Consider the following 22,922-nt stretch of genomic DNA (forward strand, 5'->3'; position numbering starts at 1 on the left):
AAAATAAAACATAGTTTTACGAATATTAATTTAAAAGTAACATGATTTACTGGATATTTTCATCAAGCGGACGGGGAGTGTGGGGGGAATGCGGCGGGGCCGGGTTGGCTTAATTAAAGTTAACTTGGCCGACGAATTAAGGTTAATACGTCCCACCCCGTCTTCATATTACTGTAGTGAAATATTACCCGTTATCTAATTCCTATCGGAAAAGCATATTAAGTTACTATGCTTTCTTTTTTAATTAAAATGTTCATTTTTAAAATAATTATGTTATTAGTTTTAATCAATGATGTGGGAATAGATTACCTTCAATCGATCCCTGTAATGTACTGGAAATTTCGTGGACATATTGCACAAATAATAATTTCAGTTTGCCATAGAGATTTCTTCAAGTATTTTTGAGAAGGCTAACAATTAAACAACACATTTTCCCTCCGCACATGTCTTCGGATGCTGATCCTATTATGTTTGCACGGCTGCCTATTATCTACATGTATTGAGTTACCCCATACTGAAAACCAACTCGAACGATGTGCTTCACAAACAACAAGCACCCTCTAAAAAGCCAATGGAACAATCCTATTACCTGTAAGTCCCAAGAATAACAATAGACTCTTCCATAAACCGCGAGGAAGGTCATGTAGACTTAGTAACAAACAAGGCACAGAGTGCGCGTGGGGGACCCATGGGTACAAACCTGCACCCATTACCGACCACTTATGCCCCGCTGGGTGTACGTGTATAATCATACATGATAAATGTCTGCAAATATTGTTTGATCTCTGTCAACTGGGACATGGACGCCGAATGATAAAACGGTAGAATTCTTCGGTTATGGCACTTGTTGGAACCATTGGATCTGATTAATTGTGGCCAGACTTGTGGACTATGGAGGAATCGTCGGACCGACACAGCTGTAGTTAGCATGATCATCAGCATAATGCAGTAATTTCACCCATATGACGATTTACAATACATGTACATTGGCATATATGCTGGCGAATTTGGGGGAGACGTCTTTATAGTCACACAATTCTGCAGTCTTTCCTTGCCACCCCGTTTTCAGACTTTCCAACACATGCACAGACATCATAGATTCGTGTTGGATGTACCCAGGACTGAATGGAATAAGTGCTAAAGAAAGTTCGATCATTCAAGGGAATGCTGGAGGAGAAAGTTAGAGCTTGCGATTCTGGTATCATAATGCGGAAGTGTTATGCACGAGGAACCTGACTACATGTACTTGGTAAGTTAAGACTGATGAAGTTATTCCGACTTTGAATCATTCAAAAAATAATCAACAATGAATGATTATTAGTAATGAATAAAATATGATTACGATCCTGCCGTATATGGACGAAATTATAAGAGTCAATTGTACATTATTTCCTTCTTCCTAAACAGAACTCAGATGCTGTCTTTTTTTTTTAATGACCCAAATTAGCTTTTTCCCACTCTAATCTCTGTTATGCAACACCAGTATTGATAACAGCACTTAACTATTTTGTTGTTGCAGAATTCAATGAATATGCCACAGATTCGGTACTTCCACCGTGGTCGTTACTTCCGGCCGTCAAAGCCGCTGCATTTCCTCCCGCCACTTAAACTCGCCACCGGAGCTACACATCAACCATTTCCGGAGGACGACGGGACTTGTAAAAAGACTAGCACGAGGGGGCGTGGTAGAGACAGACAACATTCAAGATACAGGAAGATGGTGACGACACTATCAAGTTACCTGACGCTGGGCAATGTCGCAGATATGAAGTTCTTGTGCAGAGGTAATTATAATAACTAATCGGTGTGTTTGATTCTGGCTTTGTAACTTTGTGTAATACATGTAGTTCATACCAGTATCCAGAGTTTCATCTATCAATTGAAATGCTGAACATTGGGAATACAAGCTAAAATAAACAAAATAATGCTAATTCAACATTTACCCTTTTACAACTGTTAATATTTATAAAAAAAATTGTGTACATAGGCCTATTGGACAGGCATTAACAGTATCGAGTATTCTGGGGACCAAGGGCGTCAATCGCTTCTCAAAGGTGGGGGGGGGGGGCAGGGCATACCTTGATCAGAACTAATACGAGCGCGAAACGAAAAGCCCTAAAATGTTTCCGTCAAGCTTAGGTTTGGGCCCGCTGAAGGGCCCCGGAAACATTTGGATTCTAGACGCTGTGTGGTGCGAGCTGAGGCAATTTCTGACCACTTTAACCAATTTATTTGAGCAAAAGATCACCATTTAAACATCATTTTCGAGTTTGAAGCCATTGAATCAGCTATTCTGAGCTATCGAATCAAATGTAGGCTGCAATTTGAACAAAAAAGGGGGGTCCCCCTCCTCCATACACCCGAAACGCCGATGCTGGGGACATTAGGCCTCAATTTTCTTGAGACGACATTCAATGGGTTAAATCACCATTCAAATAATACAAAGCTCTATTTCTTTTATTCATATTCTGAATTAGGGACACAGGCGTCTGGGCGAGCTCAGTCTCGTCAAAGATTTTAGCTCCTATTCGTCACTGACAAGTCCAAAGAATGCATAAGGTTCACTCCTAGGATCCATGGTACGAAATACACTCAAAATCATACAGGCGCCATCACTGCGGACTTGAAATGTTTATATTTATTGACACTGAAAACACTAAGTGTCTTTTTTATGTCTACAGCGAGGGCGCTTTCTGCAAGCTCTCTATAAGAAATGCCAAGGGGGAGGATAACAAATGAATTTCCAAACAAGATTTCTCTTGCCTGTCGCAGATCACGTTCGACCGCCGCAGATCGTAGACGAGGTGACCAATGCACGCCATCTCTTCGCCTTACTGGAGAACCAACGACTCTTGGCAGAGAATAGCTTGTACTTCCTGCAGACGTTGCTGTACTACATCGCCAGACCCGACTTGTACCAGATTGTCTTGGAATTCAGGGCAGACAGACAGGACGACTACAAGGGAAAGGGAGTGGACATCGTCGACCACTATCAAGGTAAATAGTTTTGTTAAAAGTAAAGGCTTGTTTCGGAGTTTAGACGGAAAACCCCGCGCCAAGCGCTCGTCCATTCTCGTCCAAATCCAAGGAATAGGCAAAGTTCGGCAGTTCTCCAACATACAAATTTGGTAATGCATGTGTTTATGTATGTTCTATAAGGGAACTACAGGCATGGGAACATCATCTTTCAATATAACTACAAGTAATCAACCTAGGTAATTTTATGGCGCTGGCAAACTTCACAAGTCTCCTGAAGACGGACTCGGAGCATACTGTTCGAAACGTCGAGTTACCAACTGGTTCTCAGAACCACACAAAGTCACAAAAGACAGTTGAGAAACAGGAAAAAAAGTGCTATTGGTGAACGCAAATCCATTGAATTTATCATGAAGACAATAAAGTCTTACTTTCAAAGCTTTACCATTTACACTTTACAGGGCGGATCCAGAACACAAATTTTGGGGGGGGCCAAAAAAAAATTTGGTCCCCCAAAAAAGTGGGTCTAAAAAATTACGGCGTGGGGTTCGGGGCCCGCTTAAGGGCCCCGAAATTTTTTTGGATTCTAGATGCTCTGTGGTGCGATCTGAGGCAATTTCTGACCACTTTAACCAATTTATTTTGAGGAAAAGATGGTGGTGTACTCATTGCCTGCCTTTATTACGATGTCACATCAAAAAAAAAAAAAAGTTGGTTTCGGTTTTTTTTTGGGGGGGGGGCATGGCCCCCTTTGGCCCCCCCCCCCCCCCCCCCTGGATCCGCCCTTGCGTATACGGTGCATTAACAAAAGAAATATTGCCTTACATTGTCGTCAGATATAGAATAAATAAGTCAAAAGAAAGGCTGGAAATAATTTGTTATCGTTAATTATGCCCCCGTTTGGTACAGTTGATCTAGATGAGGACGACAAGCGACTGAAGCTCGCCAGCGAACTGTTGAAATTCCGCAAGGATCTGAAGCCTCGACGACGCCTCAACGAAGTGGATGTGAACGGGATGAGGCGCAGACTGGACGAACTGAGCGTGAGAATGAAGGACAATATCAAAATCATACAACAGCCAAACGCGTCTCAACGTGTTTGCGATGATACTACTGACGTTAATTCAGTAAACGGCGACGCAGTGAGACAAGATAAAGACAGGGAACACGCCCATAAAACTACCTTGAGGACGCAAAGGACTCATCTCCACACTAACCGGAGTCCTAACTTTGCGCCTGTGAGGTCCTTCAAAAGGTCTGGGATTCCCAAAACAAGAAAGCCCTTAAAGACGGAAAGTGTCAACAAAGATCCCGAAGACTCCCAAACAAAATATCAAAAACAAACAGAGGAGATCCATGTAGCAAGCAGACAAGAACTTGAAGCTTCCTTAACCGAGGAATCTAAGGATGAGGACTATTACACCGAAGACGAAGAGGAAATCTCTGTTGACACTTTTGGCTACGAGACTCCCTGCCCGCCACCAAGAGAAAGTGCACTCGGCGTCAACGGGGTCAAAGTTTACGATGACGTCACCGGTAATCCCATCACCAAGTATACCAATGTCAAGGTTCCCAACCCTTCCAACTTGGATCAAGTGACGAATAGAATCCATAAACTACGGCGCCAGTCTAAGGAACAGAGAAACAACTCGATGGGACGAATCAAAAAGAAGAAAAGGAAATCTAAAACCACGAGGACTAGCGAATCAGGTTTGAACACGTCACGAGATGACGTGGGAAGCTCGAATGCTGACGTGAAGTTGCCAGACATTTATGATAAATACGCAAGACAAACGACCGTGCAGTATTAGCCCAACAGTTGACATTAAATAATAATTAAACAGCTTGAACTCATTGCACATTTTCTACAGTATTCTCGAAGTGCGTTATGTTGAATTACATTCAACGTTACTTTTTATGGCCGCAGCACTACAAGTGCGTCTTTCCAACTTTCCCATAAAAGATGCTGCGTTTTTAAGTTTTGTGTAAACTATGCAACTTATGATACACACTTCTTTAGATAGAGCTAGATACGTTTGTGGTATCTGCTTATAGCTTCAATGACCATGCCATACCGTATACATGTACCCAAAGGTCTCACTGGCGTTCTTTCGTTTTGGAAGGTTAGTCATGACGGTTTGTCATGACAACTCATCATGTCGGTCGTCCTGTCCAATCACATTCCTCGCTGAAACGAGCGCCTACTCAATAAAACTTGGCCAATCAACTAGCTCCTAGTGTACGGTTACCTTTGTCTTTCGTAATAAGACTTAAGAATGCAACAACTATGCAACAACAATGGAAATTGAACTCGAATGTAACAATGGAAATTGAAAGCAAGCCCAGTTGCTCATTGAATGAGATTAGTGCGGTATTTTCAAAAAGGGGTACGAGGGCCCTACATTTATTTACCATGCAATGTTTACAATTCTAAAAGAAAAGGAGCAGGCAAAAACCTCTTTCATGAAGGGACTGCCTTATTGCACCGATGAACTCGTACAGAAATAAAGTATCATTCTTACAAGAAAAAAATAGAAACACTTTTGAAAAATCACTTTTATATTATTTTTAGGCACTACAATACAGCATGTGTTTACAACTAGCAAAATTGCATTTTTTTACCTCATTTTCAACCCTCCAAAATGCCACTTGCCAGGGCACTCAGAATAATATGGTTAGTTCAGACAAATGTCTGAACTAACCAAAAATATGACTTTAAAATGCTAGAATGTTTAATGTCATGTCCAAATTTATTTCAAGGCATGGGAAAAGAAGGAAAATGAATGTTTAATACACTTCTTCTGAGTTTTTATTCCTTTCACTCCCTTTAAAAAAAAATCAAGCTCCGCCCCCAAATTGGCAGGTTTCAAGGTGGGCCCACCTCTATGATTCTCAGACCGTTTTGGATCTGCACGCCATATTTCATGCTCTTATCACATATTTGGGCACGGTTTGGGCAAAAATAATGGGCATAAAGAGCTCCACTATTGACCAGGATATATACGTGTACATTTGTTTACAGTAATACATGTATATATAAAACATATACACATGTATAAATACAATATTTTAATCATTCTTAAGTAACTTTACCCGACTTTTTCAGGGGGTCAATCTCGACACTTAAGTCCAAAAACGGCGCTTGTGCGTGACATGTTAATTAAACTCGAAATTTTTGACATTTGACCTTGGTCCCCTGACCCCAATCCGACCTAGGGCAACTTAAGAATGGCCATTTCGGAACTACCCCCCCCCCCCCGACGGGCCATCGATTGGTACCATCAAACCTTTTCTGCTCAAATTGTTAATTAAACTCAACCTAGCTCCCGGTTTAAATGCAATTTGTAAGCGTACGTGGCGGACTAGCGGGTTTCCCTGATTTGAAAAAAACATAATGCGAGATTATACGACATCCCCAACCCCCACACCAAGGAGAAATTCAAGACACATAGAAGACTGAAAGACGTTCTTCCTTTTATTGCAAGATGAAACAACCGAATGCTTGACCAAGTCCGTTAAAAAGTATCTTGGAAAGAACGTTAGGAAATGAATGACGAAAACCTCCCTTTACTTTGTACGATTGGAATATTCATATGTGTTTGTCTGTAGCCACTTACATAGTTTTGGGAATACATGTACTATGATATTTACATTCAGAGCGAACAGGGTCGTAAAAAGGATATCGATTTCCATGCACACAAACACTTGCATCCAAATTCCCTTAGAAGTTTGGAGTATAAACTCAGTACGATCCAAACTCACATCACAGATTGCATAACAGAAAGTGATTCTGGATTGTTGGATTAATCCTAGATGTAGATTTGAAAAAGACGAGGAATGAGGAATCGGATTTGATTCTGAACGTATGACGTTGAAATTGACGTTATGACGACTGTGCACGTCAGTATGGATGCAAAACCACATACATGTATATACCCGTTCACAGTGTTATATCGCATGCATTTCTCGCTTAGTCTCACGGAAATCAACTTTCCAACCGCTCCGAAATTAGCGTCTTTCTAGCTTTATGCCTCTAGTACCCCCTGTCACGCAATGCGAGGGGGACGGGTTGGAGTGGCTTATGTCCGACCTTTATAAGGCCTTGGGGAAAAATGTAACGTTCCTTTCCAATTTACGAAAGCCCTGTAGTGCCATCAAGTATATATTTTGTCCAAGTTCGTTTTTATGAGATATATTTTTCCCAAAGTTCGTTTTTATGAGATACATTTTGTCGAAGTTCGTTTTTATGAGATACATTTTTCCCAAAGTTCGTTTTTATGAGATACATTTTGTCAAAGTTCGTTTTGATGAGATACATTTTGTCGAAGTTCGTTTTTATGAGATACATTTTGTCTTCGAACTTCGACAAAATGTATCTCATAAAAACGAACTTCGACAAAATGTATCTCATAAAAACGAACTTCAAGAAAATGTATCTCATATAAACGAACTTCGACAAAATGTATCTCGTAAAAACGAACTTTGGGAAAAATATATCTCATAAAAACGAACTTGGACTAAATATATACTTGATGGCACTACAGGGCTTTCGTACCAATTTTATAACTGTATTTATTGCACGAGGACTTTGATCCCTGTATCTGTTAAATTCATCACCTAATGATCACCTCCCCACATCTGAATAACCCTTAACTTCATTACCTTCCCCTCCCCCGCGAAATCCTGGATCCACAACGAGAAACCTTCTTCCTCCATTTTCAAATCACGAATCTGCCCCCTGAATGGCGTACGCGTAATAAACATCTCCATTGTGACTGGCGCTGTGGTAATTATCCCAAATCCGTAATTAGAGTGGCGATGCCTCGATTTGTGATAATGATGTGTTTGTCTCCATGGTAACGGAAACTCATCATCCTATCTAACACTTCCATTGAATTAAGTTTTCTCTAGGGAGGCAAACCACATGAAGGTGTTTCTCCGAAATTGTATATACGCATACGTATGGTCACTAACGAACAATCGAGTCTACGTCATTTGGTATAGATATCAAGGACGCTTTCGAACCTGTATTTAAACCACAATGCCTTGCAGTTGGATTTAGTGTCTTACAAGAACCACTCTTAATTCACTTAGACGTCTTAGATATTCGAATGAAAAAGGCCAAATTGCCCATAGCTTTTTATTTGGTTTTCAGTTGAAGCAATTAATAATGTCTGAGAAATTTAGAAGCAAGGAAATACTTGCTAGGCGGGGAGGTGAGACAGCGTTACGCCAGCACAGCGCAGATGATGCCATTGAATTGGTAAGTTCATAACTTTGTATCTGGATCTAGAACAACTGTGACAACGACAGACTACCACTACACTAGGTAGAGGTGTGTTTGAAGTTGTCGTGAGGCTGACAACAATACAGATAAAGTTGGAGACGATAATGTACAATCATCGTGACTGTGACCGGTACAATGTGCACAACATAAGTGGCGGCGACGCTGGACGAAGAATATGACTGTTAGTTTTACAGTGAGAATTACATTCACCTTGACAATAGTCATGGAGTGATTGCTTGGACGACGACTGTGACGCAAACGACGACGCCATCACTTTTTTTTTCAGTTTATTCAAGGCTACCAATTGGTTTAAAGTCAATAAAGCAACAATTAATGTAGATATTGTCTCTATTTGTATTTTTTAGCGTTGTCTTTTTAACAATCGTAACAACTGTAACAACAAGTTACAGTTTAACAATCGGTAAAGCCTCCTATCAGGAAAAGAATTAGTGTTTGGATTGGCCCTGTCGCTATTCTCTGTAATATTTACGGTCTGAAAATGTTACATTTTAGTGGCAAAGATTTTACAAAGATTCCACCTAAGGCCAAAAAAAAAAGTCTCCGGTTTCTGGTATGCGCGCGCGTCGCCGTAGCCATGCGCGTCGGTAAAATGAAAAAGTTTTTTTTTCAATACAAGATGATGTTTCAAAACCGCCAAACCCACTGGTTTGACTGGAATTCTGCTGCTGCACAATTTTAACGTGTTTTTAGATGGGGTTATGATCGAGAATAAGATTTATGTGGCCTCTCTGGACTCCCATATATTTGCACTAAGTTTAGTCGGGCACCATTTGCAGTCATCAGCCGACATTTGAAGCCAAAAAAAAAAAAAAAACAGGTAAAAAAAAAAAAAGCCGCGTCGCCGCACCACTTTTGGGGCAAGCTCCATACCAGAAACCGGAGACTTTTTTTTTTTGGCCTAATCGGGCTTGTACTTAAGAAAATATAGGGCATTGAAAAATGCACGTTTAATGTGACGTTACTTGACACCTGGTAATGTCATGGTAACGAAAATCATCAGGGACCATCTGCGGCTGAGGGTTTAAGTGTCTGCCAAGTCTAAAGTCAATCAACACATACGTTCGAATGTCCCAAAGTGTATGGTTTGAAGAAAACGTGTACAAAATCTATGGAGAAAAAAGAGCACCTCTAATGTGACGTACCTTGACACCTGATTACGTCATCGTGACGAAAACTTCGGCATACATCTTCAGGTGGTGGCCTAAGTGTGTGCCAAGTCTGAACTCTGAAGTCAATCTGATTTACGAGAGTGCCAAAGTGTGCGGCTGGTAGAAAATCCTGTACAAAACATATGGAGAGGAGTCTGAAAAAGAAAGGGGGGAGAAGGAGAAAAAACTTTATCGAAAACAAGAGCTGTTTCGGAGTAGGGCCTATGTACCCGAAACAACTAACAAAACAAAAAAAACACCATGCATGGACACAGAATAAATTGTACAGAAACAAAGGGTGAACAAGATCGGCCCGATCACCCAACAACAACATTTTAGCTTTAGGCGTGCCATTACGCGTTTGTTTATGGTGTAAATCGAGGACACACACGTGTAACATCGTCGGTGAATCGAGGACAGGAACCGAATCGAGGACGCCCTCGATTAGAACACGCGTGCAAAACCAATGAGCGCTGTTGCGAAACAGTTTAAGTACAAGCAAAGGAAAAGGGAAGAGGAACAAAAGAAAATCCGTGATTTACACCATAAACAAGCGTGCTATAGGTACAGGTGTGGACAAGCATTACATTCACTGTGTGGGCTTCCGAACAAAAGATGTCCACATAGGCCTAAACCAGGTAGCAGCGACGTTGTGTGGACTTGCCCCGTCCTTATAAGGTTTTCCCCTCTCTGAAAAACAGGTTTAGAAGCATTTTGGGGTAGGTTAATCAGTGGCCAAATGAAGAGAAACACTAGAGGGAATCATAGAAAAAAAATTGGGTTGAAAGAGTTTTCACAGTTTGAGAAAAAAAGAGGGTTTTTTTCACTGGTTTTTCTTAACTACACGAAAACAAAGGAATGTCCACACTAGGTATGTAAAACAAACGTGTGGGTGTGAGAATGTGAATTGACTCTGGGGCGTGATGTGACATATTCATACGCCGGATGCCGGAGACTTGATAGGTCTGTGAAACAGTTGACAAAAAAATGATCAGTGCCAATACTATAAATACATTTTCCAGATGTTTGTTCATTGTGGGTTTTGTTTTTAAAGGCAAAACGTGAGGCTGAGAATCAGACCAAGTTGAGGCGTTCCCGTCTGGTTCGCAGGGTGTCCTTTGAGTTGTTGACCAGGAGACCTCTCGTGTTCTCGCTCAAGAACAACGTCGGTGCTCTGGCTCGAGCTTTGAAGACATTTAAGGTAGGAATTGACACATTAGGATAGGTCCTGTCCTGTCCATGAAAGTTGCTTATTTTTCTGGATGAATATGACATGAATTACTAAAAAAAAGAGCGTCGTTTCTGAACTGACACAAACGTATGGTTAGCGAAATCTGGTACACTTAGTTTGGTGGAACAAATGGTGGAAAATGTTATTCCACGCAACAATTTCCAAGAGTGAAAAGAATTTGCTCCAAAGGCAGTTAAAATCGACAAACGTTCCCGAACCCATGCGACAAATTGCCCATTTTTTTTGGTAACGTAATAAGATCCGGCCCTTTTTTTGGAAATCATTACTTTGTTTTTAAATCCAAACTTTTTGTTCCAATCAATATACAAACACTTTATTTTTCAAAAATCTATTTTTTTTTATTCAGGAGAACGAGATCCAGGTGTTACACATCGAGTCGCGTCGCTCCCAGCGTCGTAAGTCGGAGCTCGAGGTGTACGTGGACTGTGAAGGCGAGCGAGGACTGTTTACGGAACTCGTCAAGCAACTCCAGAAGCAAATGAGCTACGTGCAGGAACCGCTAGAACACATCAGCCAGGAGGATGGCATAGGTGAGGCTTCAACATAATCTTAAATCTCGCAACCTCCTCCTCCTCCCCCAGAAAATAAGATGACAAGGTATAAATAAGTCTGTTTACTGTCCGTCCTTTTTTAAATTTTACCTCGAAAGATACGTTCCTTTTCAAATTTCTATTTATTAGCATAACAGAAGTTGGGAAATATATTGAACGAAACACAAGCAACGGCAACGTTTAATTATTGAATATGATTGTATTATTGTTTGCGACCTGACCGCCTGACAATATCGACTTCATTGACGAGCACATCTCTAGTGGATAATGGCAAAAAGGACAAGAGGTACGGGTGGCCATAGGCGATGGGCACTGGCAGGCAGACAGACAAATAGACAGACAGACAATCGTGATTTCGATCTTTCATTTATATGGCACTGGTCTCCTTTTCTCTCTACCGTCCAGAATACGCAGGCAACGTGGATGACGGGCCTTGGTTCCCCCGTAAGATCAGCGAACTGAACCGCTCTGCGTGCCGCGTGTTGACGTACGGCGCGGAACTTGATGCTGATCATCCGGTAAGCAAATGAGAACTTGCAAAAGAAAAAATAAACTGCAAAATAAAAAATTATTTGTCACCCGTTCGATTGATGTCTACTATTTTTTTTTAACATGGATTCCAGGGCACCTACAAATTACAATCGAACCGTACCTAAATCGAACTGTCTTACAACATAAGCTTAGGTCTATGTATCGTAATAGCCTGCTTTTAGTGGCTATGTCAAGCGTGAACACCAATCTTATAACTTTAACAGTTTATCTAGGCCTACCGGTATATCATTTAGTGCTGTTTTATAAAGAAAGGAAATTTGCTTTGTTTTGTTGGGTTTTACGGTATTCAACACAGACGCGGCAGCGAAATCTGCGACTTGGCCCAGTATCAGTATTTGTGAATATCGTAAATGCGATTTTTGTAAAAGGGCAATTCCGTAACTTCGGACGCAGACACTTCAATGAGCTGCTGTTGGGAAAGTAAACGTGATACATCGCTAATATGTGACATCTTATGAGTAGAAACAATATTACAGACCAAACTAAGCTACCACCACCTTCACGACTTTGGTCGGACGTATATACGCAGAGAACTGGATTACGGAGTTGCCCCGAATTGACATAAACGCTGACGCTGACGCGTCCCGAGTTATGCAAGGACGTACAATAATGAACATTTGTTTCGTTCTGGGAAAAGAAACATGTACACAGACAAATAATAATAATTTTACTACAATAAATCAAATTATTTACGTAAATGATTAATCTGCTAATTACCGACAGGTAGGGTTCAAGTGAAGCAAAAGCTCTTACACTTACCCCTACATGGCATACCAAAAAAAAACACCCACAAAAAATAAGCAAAACACAAGTACATTACCTACCTGGAACACAAGACGCTATAAGGCCAGACAAGGTTACATCGATGTTTGTAAAACAATGAAAACCATCAACGTTGAGGAAGTCTCCATGTTTAACGTAAATGCTTCAAAGAAAATGATTCAGTTTCCTTGAGAAAGAATGTAGCGGGAAAGACCCTTTCAAATCTACCCTTAAATCGTTCCAAAACAATTCACCATTTGATGTCAGATTATGTTGTGATAAACAGTGTGTCAAAAAAAAATGCAAACTAAATATAACGGAATGCCACTATGCCAGACTTAGAATGTGTAACCAACATAGAAATATAGTATGGTTTGAAAGATACGCCTTTCCACTTTAAAATGCGACATTGAATGTCAGAATCTGATAATTTTGTACAGAGTTAGGCCAATGAGTAATTTTCCAAGAGAGGTCAAATTTAATTCTAGGCATTGGGACAAAGGTAGCCGAATTGCCTCTGTGTGTATATTAAATTTTGTCTGGCCTACAGAAAATGTATTTGGCGAGTAAACACAATTCGAAACACTTCATTGACGAGGGCCAATTACTTGGGGGGGGGGGGTTGACGGATGCTGACAGCCAACAGCCGTCCCCAGCGTGATCCCCCCCCCCCCCCCCCCCCCCCGTTGAAGACTCAACAGCAAACAAAACTACAATGGACCCAACATCCTCTTCTTTTATTTTGATTGAAAGAGAACCGTTCTTGGTGCACATATTATGTTGATCACTTGTTGATCGCTGTTGATCGGCAATTTATCATTCAAAATACGGGTGTGTCATCCCATCATGATGCAACGCGTATAGACGCCGTTCCAGGACGTCATTAATCAATATGGCGACGAGTTTCTCACCTTTTCAAGCACATAATCAGAGACAAGCTTCTCAATCGACTTCTATCACTGGGGCTATTTTTTTTCCTTTTATAATTGGCCAATATAACGAGTCACTGACGTCAAGTGTAAACACTCCGCTTGGTAATTGGCCCCTGGTGCATTTTACATTCTTTTGAATCATCTGCAAGTGTGGAAAATTGCCAATTTGTTTTCTCTCTGGGGCGTTGTTCTGCACTTTATGAGACGTACCTCGTTATGTCGTTTGTTGTCAGTACCGCAAAGCACGGCTTACGCAACTTTGATTCGCATGAGCACCAGTGCACATATTAAATCCTCAAAATATTTGGTGCAAAACAGAAAACAGGTTTTCTTTTTTCTAAAAGAGTTTCTCAGTTCAGTTTAAAAATTATGAATAATGATTTTATTATTTTAAAACATTGACACGATTGAGCGGTATTAAGTTTAGAAATGTAGACATGATAAATATAAAAATGTGTATTTTTAATGAATTACTCATGATTCTACAAGCATGGCGGCATCCTGCACAGATCCTTCCAAGGCATGCATTAAGCAATCTGCATTTTATGGTCTGAAATAATTTTCAGATTTAATTCAGAAACGGAGACATGATTCTATATCCTCAAAGCAGGGACGTGCCTATAAAAGGACTTTCAAATACATGTACATGTACGTAATTTGATGTCAACCTATACATTAATTGCACCTGGCTATAGGGATTAAGGATGAACACTATTCATAGCCTCTGTACAAAACCAAGACATTTTTTGAAGCACTCACCGTACAATTTACGACTTGACTCTTGTGCCTCGCTAGATGTTAAAGATTGCCACGAAGTATGAACTGACTCGAATAACGTTTCCAAATCAGTCCTGCTACACTGCACGTGACCATGACGTGACAAACAATGTGGCCGCACGACAAAACCGCCATTTTCAAATGCACTATTCGCTTTCGCGTGCCACGCATGTACTATCAAACGTACAATACAAAGCACTTGGCATGCCGGTTGATGAATATGCATGAGTGCTAGTCCAATAACGAGCCTACCAATCAAAGGACCTAAAATCTTGGTTACTTATTTTACGTGGTGCGTGCTTATAACATAAAAAAATAACTACAAAGGATTAAAGAACAAACTGTGTAGGCCTACATGTTTAAAACATATGTGACCAAAATGTTAAAAGGGCTGATTATTCTTGATCTTCAACAGGGGTTTAAAGACAGCCAGTACCGACAACGACGGAAAGTATTCGCCGACATCGCTTATCAGTATCGTCAGTAAGTATTCGTTTTGTGGAATTTATGAAAATGGCAGGAATCTCAGCAGTCAATCTAAAAAAAAATAATTGGTTTTAAAGTCTGTGGATAATCGGTTTAAAATGTAAGTATTATGAACTTCCAAACAGCAATGCAATTGAATTGTGCTTCTTTGTTTCACCATACAGTGGTCAGCCAATCCCTCGTGTTAAATACACCGAAGAGGAAACAAAAACATGGTAGGAACATTATATTTTCGAGAGAGCTAGGAATGACATAAGTCCATCGAATATATTCTAATTGTTAAAACCACCGTGGGCCTAATGTTGGTGCAAATTTCTGCAAATAACTTGCCACATCATTTTGTATCTTTTTGTGTTGATAATACTGTGAAATAATATTCTTTCACAATGATTTTACAATTTTTAATATTATTTAACGATTTTTGTTTACTCCTTAAAAATGACAACACCAATCGGTTCTGCGAGGCGATGTCAAACTTTGAATACGAATTGGTTGGGAAAGGGAAACGCCGATGAAAACAGGCTAAAACAACACAAGATTTCTTTAACGAGACACGTTAGCGCCAGCTTGTATTCCACAGAAGTAGCCAACGATAAAAATCTAAGATGATTGGACTCTATTTCCTGATCTAATCAGTTTTTTCATTTCAGATAATTCTTACGGTTTTCATTTTTTTTTCAAGGGGACGTGTATTTTCCGATGTGACAGGTCTTTACCCGCTCTATGCCTGCAGGGAATATAACGAGAATCTACAGATTCTACGCGATCATTTCGGCTTCAGGTAAAAACAACTCCATGATTGGTTGAAACTGAGCCAAGGCATTTCCTGATTGGTCCAAAGTTGACGCGATACTTTTCAGTCGTCAATTCATGCATAACATTTGCATAATCAGGCCTCTGATCGGTTTTCATTAGTTATAAAAACCAATATTTTAAAAATCATCACTGCAATTTTTTTTCTCCTGCAGAGAGGACAACATACCACAACTTGAAGATGTTTCGGTCTTCTTAAAAGGTGATTTTCAAAATGATAGTTCTAGGCCTACTCGAAAAAGAACTTTGAATAAATTTGACTGATTTAAAAATTACGAAATGAAATGAAAAACACGTGACTTGCTTGCTAAACAACTGTCACATTTCCACAACCGTTCTGTAATCAAAGTCCTTACTTGTGATATATTTTGTTTTATGTATTTATTTATTTTTTTAATAATATTTCAGAACGCTCGGGTTTTCTGCTCAGGCCGGTAGCTGGCTATCTGTCATCACGTGACTTTTTAGCGGGATTGGCGTTTCGAGTGTTTCACTGCACTCAGTACATTCGTCATGCCTCCAACCCGTTCTACACACCAGAACCGTACGTTATGCATCTTAAAGCCCACAAATTTCAACAAATAAAAAAAAAATTATATTGATTGAACCAAAAACTCTGTAATCAACTGTTTTCTTCCATACCAGTGATTGCTGCCACGAGTTATTTGGTCACGTGCCGATGCTGGCGGACAAAAGCTTCGCGCAGTTTTCACAGGTAAGATAATAGAGGAGTAGTGCGTCATTTTGATCGATGAAATAATAATTAAAATGGACAATCCGACAGTGTCACAAGTACATTCTTGAAAATTGTTGATATTTTTGTGATCGATTCTGCTAGACCAGCTCTCAAATGGAATTTTACACGTTGAAATACTCACCTGGGAACCCATGCGTCTTGATAGAGCAATTGTTTCCTGGATGAAAATGTTTTAAAGGGAATATACATCATTTGCTTTTGCTGTAATTTTCAGAAATGGATGGAATTGGGGGGTTGGAAATATATAGCAAATATAGTTACTCTGACTTTTTTGAGGCTTTGGGTTTGAAAATGCTATAAAAACCAAGAAAAACAATCATTTTCCTGTAATCTGGTTCCCTGACTCCATATAAGAAGAAACAGAGCAGTTTACATACATTGGGGAATTGTAAGGTCAGGGAACCAGTCTAGATGGCTTGTACCCGTTCATAGGTGTGTAATCGATTGCAAACAAGTGCGATGGTCAATTGGGGCCAGTATTTGAAAAAAAGCCAGTTTTTTTCCAACGCTGATCGGCCGACCAGCGTTGGAAATTGATACAAAAATACCACTTTTCTTGAAAATGACAGTATACCAGGTGCCATGATTTTACAGGATGCTTTACACTGTCATTCACTAACAGTCCAGCAAGGTATTTCAAAATGATTTGGTAGTTTATTTTTTGATGTTTGCAAATGTTGTATTTTCCCTTTAACATTAATTTGAAAAAAAAAACCTAAAAAACTAAGGTTTGTATAAAGAAATAAACGCGATTAGTTGTTTTATTGAGGAAAAAATAGGATTCATCAAGTTACTTTTTGCACCTTTTAACTGATTGATCTTTTTTCCTCATTCCCGCAGGAAATTGGACTAGCATCCCTTGGGGCATCTGATGAGGATATCAAGAAATTAGCGTCGGTAGGTAAACTGCTCGAGTTCCTAAAGATCGAAATGAGTTGTCAGCCCTTAAAATATTAATGTATTATTCGCCATTAACAAATAGATTGAACAATCCAATTCATATTTAGGCCACAATAGTTCTGCTTCCGGTTTCCCTACCTACCCTATTCTGACAGCCCCTACCCTATTTTTTTATGGGAAAAATGAGAAAAAAACACCCAAAACCATCAATTTCTATCTTTTACCCTTGACTACACACAGACACCTCCATATGATCGCACAAAAAAAAATTGGCAAACAAAAATTATTTCCCTACCTACCTACCCTATTTTCAAATGCCATGTAATCGGAAGCAGAACAATTTTTTTGGCCTTAATATCTGTACAGCATTTTAATAATTTTTATATCACAAATAACAGAGAGCGATATAGATTTGAGAACAAATTACATATCTTGAAAATCAAAATTAGGTATGTGTTCAAATATCAGACCCACCTATACTGACTTATTACATTATGCCTACTTGACCAATTAACAAAAATAATTGACAAACGACCCAATTAATCACACTGATTATATTATGCAGATTTATACTCATTATTTTCTTCGCAGTGTTATTTCTTCACGATTGAGTTTGGTCTCTGTAAACAGCAGGGCCAGCTCAAGGTCTACGGTGCTGGTTTGCTGTCATCAAGTGGAGAACTACAGGTATGTAATAAATACTATTTAAAACGAAAAATAACATTGAATTGTGTAATGTGGTACAGATGCTACTTGTTCAGGCCTTAGTTGATCATATGATTCGTATCCTGACCATCCCACAGACAAACTGAGAGCCCAGCAACATACAAACAGACTGACAGACCACCCACAAACCAAACAACAGATCAACCGACAGACCAACCAACTTACCTGGCAACAGGCCAACCAGAAGATCAACCGATAACCTATCCAACATACCCAGCAACAGACAACCAACAGACCAAATAAAATACCAACTGACAAATCAACTGTGCGATTAACCGACGCACCAACATACGAACTGACAGACCAACAGACAAAGTGAAAAACCAACAGATTAACTAACAGACCAACCGACAGACCTACCAAAAGAAAACACCTGCCAACCCAACAAGTGCATTGATCATACACTTATATCTTCACAAAATGAACGATCAATTAAATTTTTACATTTAATCAAAACTTTCAACCATTTTTTTTTCTCTTGTTGCCAATCCCAGCATGCTATGTCCAGCGAAGCCAAGATGCTACCATTCTCCCCAATAGCAGCTACGAAGCAGGAATGTCGTATCACTACATACCAAGATGCGTACTTTGTTTCTGAGAGCTTTGAAGAAGCTAAAGAAATGATAAGGTATTCTTGCCTGATACTTGAATCTATTAAGGCAACCCAAAAAAGGCCAACCGATTGTCCCTGCTTGAGTCACTGACGGACTAATTAATTCACCGAGTCACTGACTGACTGACTCCCCAAGTCACTGAGTATACCTAATGTCCTGAATTTAGACTTTCTGGTCCAGCTCGACTAGCCCAGTCTTGTGATATATAGTTACCTGGTTATTTCCTGTACAACCTCTTCCAATCAACCCTAACCTTAACTTTGACCTCAACAACAACTACCCACACAAGGGTGGGCTTGGAAGTTGAGCGGTTGTTTTGGCGAGTAAACACACGCCAATACTTCAGACCGACGTTACTTTATTTCCCAAACTTTCCTTCCCGACATAAAAATGATACAGCATTGCAAAGTCGGGTACAATGCGTAAAGGCTTTGGTCCCTTTAAATTTGACTTAATTGTTGCAATTTCTCACTTTGCACCATTCTCTTTTCTTCAATCCTGACTAGGGATTACGCCAGCATGATCCGTCGCCCCTTCTCCATCCGCTACAACCCTTACACCCAGTCAGTGGAGATACTTCAGTCTGCTGAGCAGATCAACAGTGTCATCGATGAGCTGAAGGATGATCTCAGCCTTCTGAGCAGCATCTTGGCCAAGGTTGTGGTGTCCGATGACAGGGAAGGGAAGAGCCTCGAGTCAGACTAACCATCATCACTGATAACTAGGCCGTGTCCAAATGCCTACGGCTATGGCTACCAGAAAACACACGTAGGCTTATATGGGAAGTGGCTTCAGCTACTCACACAGGCACTTGTCTGATTGCGAGCCATAGCCAATTAACTCGGACAGGGCTTTAGAGTCTTAGCGGTTTAACGATCGTCATGATTTTTATTGTATGATCAAATATTTGTATATTATTCAAGAGCTCACTTTATTTTAGAGGGTGTTACCAACAAGTGGCGTAAACTGGGGTTCAATTTGTAGGGAGGACACTTAGGTGGTGGTGGGGGGGGGGGGCACTCAATGCATTTTTAACAGTAAAAGGCTATTTTTTTGCCCACCCCAAAGTCTGAGAGGGGGGCGGGGATCTGGAGGGGAGGGGATGGGAGATCTCAAAGTAGGCCGCCCACCCCAACCTTAGTTAAAACACTCCGTGTTACTTGAAGTGATATGTTGTGTGGCTACCCACAAGAACTGTACACAGGGCGAGTCAAAAGAAAGTGACCCTGATTATATTTTATCCTTAAAAAGCATTTAAAATTTGATACACAAATGATGTATGTCTTAAGAGAGCATGTTCTTCCGCTCATCTGGAAAAAAAAGGATTACCGAAATTGATCCATGCTATCAGAAGTTATGATGTTTTACTAAAAGAACCTATTTTCATAGCTGTCCATTGAAAGTCATTGAAAGTGAGAATTACATGACACACAAGTGTTAAATTGCAAATGAGATTTCTATCATTTAAATCAAGAATAAAACATTCTTTTTACTGTCAGCTTGTTTTGAATGAGGAACAATTAATTTCTTTTCCTTGACATATTAAAGGTGATTTGTGTATGTTTTCCGATATTTCTCGTTCATCCATGGAGGTTGGAAAACGTCCATGTTCCATTGTATTTCATGGGTATTTGTCAGTTCGTAAAACGTTAAATGATCAGTGGTGGACAGCTGATTTTGTGATCTTTTTAATAAAATGTGCAGGTACCAGTCAACAACATGTACTATATGCCTGTTAATATTTTTTATGAAATGGAGCAAGCCACCTAATTAAAACTACTTGTTTTCTAATTTGGTCACTTTCTTTTGGACTCGCCCTGTAAAGACACACTGCATGCATGCATGGGTTCACCCATGCCACAAATTAATATGGGCAATTCCACGGTTACTCACGTTACATTTTTGATGTACTTTTGAGTTTCCTTGGGTTGTAATTACCTTACTGAAAAGGTTTAATAACTGTTATCCCCATGGTAGATAGAGTAGACCTAGACCTACCTAAGCACCAAAGATGACATCCAGAAAAATGTGTTATGTATGGTAATTTGATAAACAAGTTGCACAAAATCGGTTACTCACGTTACGAAAATGTAACGTGAGTAACCGATTTCGTGGGTCTTGTTTATCATACATAACACATTTTTCTGGATGTCATCTTTGGTGCTTAGGTAAGTCTAGGTCTACTCTATCTACTATGGGGATAACAGTTATTAAACCTTTTCAGTAAGGTAATTACAACCCAATGAAACTCAAAAGTACATCAAAAATGTAACGTAATCGTGGAATTGCCCATATGCTCTCGTTTACTCTGAATGCACACAATCCTGAGGCATCTTCGTGTTGATGCTGGACGTGTACAAGTGAGGGAGCTCCTAATGCATGGACTCCATGGCCACGCCCAAAACAAACAGCAAATCGTCAAGCATCCTGTAAGCTAGATCTCTGAAAAAGAACAAACATGTTAGGCAGAGGGAGAAAGAGTATAAGCAAGTAAAATGATCAAACCTCGTCTGTCACTTTGCAAGAAGCATAATTTTAAGATAAAAGCACTTTTTTTTAAGCACAACGTATGTTTCCCTTCTGACAAATGGACAAAATTTGAACAGCGAAGACTATTTAGAATCATTTTATTTTGTGCAAATATATATGTGATTCAAATCAAATGTAATACAAAATTACTTTCCCGAAGTGTAGTAAAAAAAATATGGTCAAAACAATCAAGCACACAAGGCTGTTTAATTACAATATACTCATGCAAAATACGCATTCATTGGAATAGCACAAAAAAATATATAAATATTCTAGTACTGATTATACAATTTGAAAGATCAGCATGCATGTATATACATATTATACCAATAAATTATTATAAAATTACAGACAGAACTCACATATCTAACTTTCATTGAATGATTTTTTTTTAAAAAGCCACTTATAATTGTTTTGGAAAAACACTTGAACATTTCATCTTTCTTGTAGACCTGTAATTCATAATTTATAAATCATAATCTTATTTCGAAGCCTTATCAAGGATTAGGTTAAAATATTCAAGGTTTCACGTTGTGGGTTGAATGGAGCGTGAAACAATATTATAGATCAAAATTCAAAATCTTACATAAATGTTTTAAACGCTGTTCTGTATAACTATCTATACTATCAATATGTAGATAGGGCTTGCTGCCCTGTTCTGGGTAAAGTTGTTGAAAGTTGTAAAAAAAAGTAAGAAGCTAGCTTTGGATATTATATATTGAAATCTGTACTGAAATCAACTTAAATTATAACGTAACCTGTGATTCCTTGTCATGTGTAGCCTCATTTTTAAATCCTAATGATCTATTTGGCTTAAATTAAACAATTTCCATATTAAAGATGTTTAAATCTTAAAACTGTAGTTTACATAATAAGCTATAACTGCGTTTGAGCTGGTGGGTAATAAAATAATGAAGTGTACTTTTCCAACTCTATCATTTGAACTAAGAATAAACAATATTCATCGATTTGAGTGTGCTATGTCTGAGATCTACATTTTTAGTGTTCTTTTTTTTTTCAACATCTGTGCAATTTTGTACCGCGTTTGAGGAGCATGACTGAAAATCATTGAAAATTACAGTATTCAAAAGTCACCTAGACTTGGTGCCAAGTCGGTAATTGTTTTGCATACAGTACCGGTTACTAGCTCCACGCACGCAAAATATCGCTGCAATGCGCGTAGTCTGGTTCCCAGACCAAATGATGCTGGAGTTAAATCATAACCGACTTGGCGAATACGTTTTCAATTGTGTGCACAACATATGGGAGTACTTTGAATCACTAGCGAATTCTATGCGAGCACTCTGATTGGTTCAGATTCCAGTGTGTTTTCTAGGCCGCCACGAAAGATCATTTTAATTACTTCAAGGAGTTGTACTTTGTGTTGATACATTTTATTTCTATACACAATTGACCTAGCTGAGTGTATTTGGTCGTTTTAAACCGTCGCCAGATCTGCAAACATGTCCCTGACGTATTGAGAACTCTCCACGTAACGGAATAAATGAGTCCTCATTTGCATAGCCGTGCGCCATTGAATCTCACCGCAAAAATTCACTGCATATGTAAATGCAGTGAATATGCATATATAAATAACGGTGCGAGAACGTAATCGTCAAGTCGTTTAAGGATATGTCGCAACCCGGCCGATTACGTACTAGTCTTACACCAGCCGCACCGATGGAGTTCCGACTGAAGTTCACGGACAAAATACAACTATCTAACGACTTGTCATCAAGTGTAACAGCCACCCTCCAATCTCCTTTTCTGTTTTGTCAAGATATTCTGGTGGAATGATACACAAACAACTAAAAAGTGTTTTCAAGAGTAATGCTTGTT

General features: G+C 39.5%; 3 protein-coding genes across 3 annotated transcripts in view; 2 read left to right on the forward strand and 1 right to left on the reverse strand.

The window, feature by feature from the left end:
- Window positions 1-14,391, reverse strand: part of LOC119740444 (double zinc ribbon and ankyrin repeat-containing protein 1-like) — a 32,412-nt gene extending 18,021 nt beyond the window's left edge. The window contains exons 1-2 of the mRNA XM_038215758.1: window positions 14,241-14,391; window positions 9,427-9,587 (exon numbers count right to left, since the gene is read on the reverse strand). The gene's annotated coding sequence lies outside the window, so the exon portion shown is untranslated. The remainder of the gene's footprint in view (window positions 1-9,426; window positions 9,588-14,240) is intronic.
- On the forward strand, window positions 522-5,804 carry LOC119740446. The gene is made up of 4 exons (XM_038215762.1): window positions 522-1,249; window positions 1,520-1,784; window positions 2,773-2,997; window positions 3,886-5,804. The coding sequence occupies exons 1-4, from the start codon at window positions 1,220-1,222 to the stop codon at window positions 4,785-4,787; spliced, it is 1,422 nt and encodes a 473-aa protein (XP_038071690.1). The 5' UTR covers window positions 522-1,219; the 3' UTR covers window positions 4,788-5,804.
- On the forward strand, window positions 7,535-20,274 carry LOC119740445 (tryptophan 5-hydroxylase 1-like). Its single transcript, XM_038215760.1, has 14 exons — window positions 7,535-8,239; window positions 10,487-10,633; window positions 11,031-11,214; window positions 11,641-11,753; window positions 14,674-14,741; window positions 14,909-14,959; window positions 15,427-15,525; window positions 15,713-15,759; window positions 15,966-16,101; window positions 16,203-16,272; window positions 17,155-17,211; window positions 17,806-17,901; window positions 18,435-18,568; window positions 19,061-20,274. Exons 1-14 carry the CDS (start codon window positions 8,147-8,149, stop codon window positions 19,257-19,259), a joined length of 1,494 nt encoding a protein of 497 aa, XP_038071688.1. The 5' UTR covers window positions 7,535-8,146; the 3' UTR covers window positions 19,260-20,274.
- The last annotated feature ends 2,648 nt before the right edge of the window (window positions 20,275-22,922 follow it).

This window comes from Patiria miniata, unplaced genomic scaffold (genome assembly GCF_015706575.1).
Source record: "Patiria miniata isolate m_02_andy unplaced genomic scaffold, ASM1570657v1 HiC_scaffold_5, whole genome shotgun sequence".
Taxonomy (NCBI): Eukaryota; Metazoa; Echinodermata; class Asteroidea; order Valvatida; family Asterinidae; genus Patiria; species Patiria miniata.

Excerpts from the sequence above, each read along its gene's own strand:
- LOC119740445 (XM_038215760.1), top strand. The coding sequence starts at position 8,147 with ATGTCTGAGAAATTTAGAAGCAAGGAAATACTTGCTAGGCGGGGAGGT. Across the intron at positions 11,754-14,673 it reads AACTTGATGCTGATCATCCG|GGGTTTAAAGACAGCCAGTA; the intron begins GTAAGCAAATGA and ends GATCTTCAACAG. Across the intron at positions 17,902-18,434 it reads CATCAAGTGGAGAACTACAG|CATGCTATGTCCAGCGAAGC; the intron begins GTATGTAATAAA and ends TGCCAATCCCAG.
- LOC119740446 (XM_038215762.1), top strand. The coding sequence starts at position 1,220 with ATGCACGAGGAACCTGACTACATGTACTTG. Across the intron at positions 1,785-2,772 it reads TATGAAGTTCTTGTGCAGAG|ATCACGTTCGACCGCCGCAG; the intron begins GTAATTATAATA and ends TGCCTGTCGCAG. Across the intron at positions 2,998-3,885 it reads CATCGTCGACCACTATCAAG|TTGATCTAGATGAGGACGAC; the intron begins GTAAATAGTTTT and ends CGTTTGGTACAG.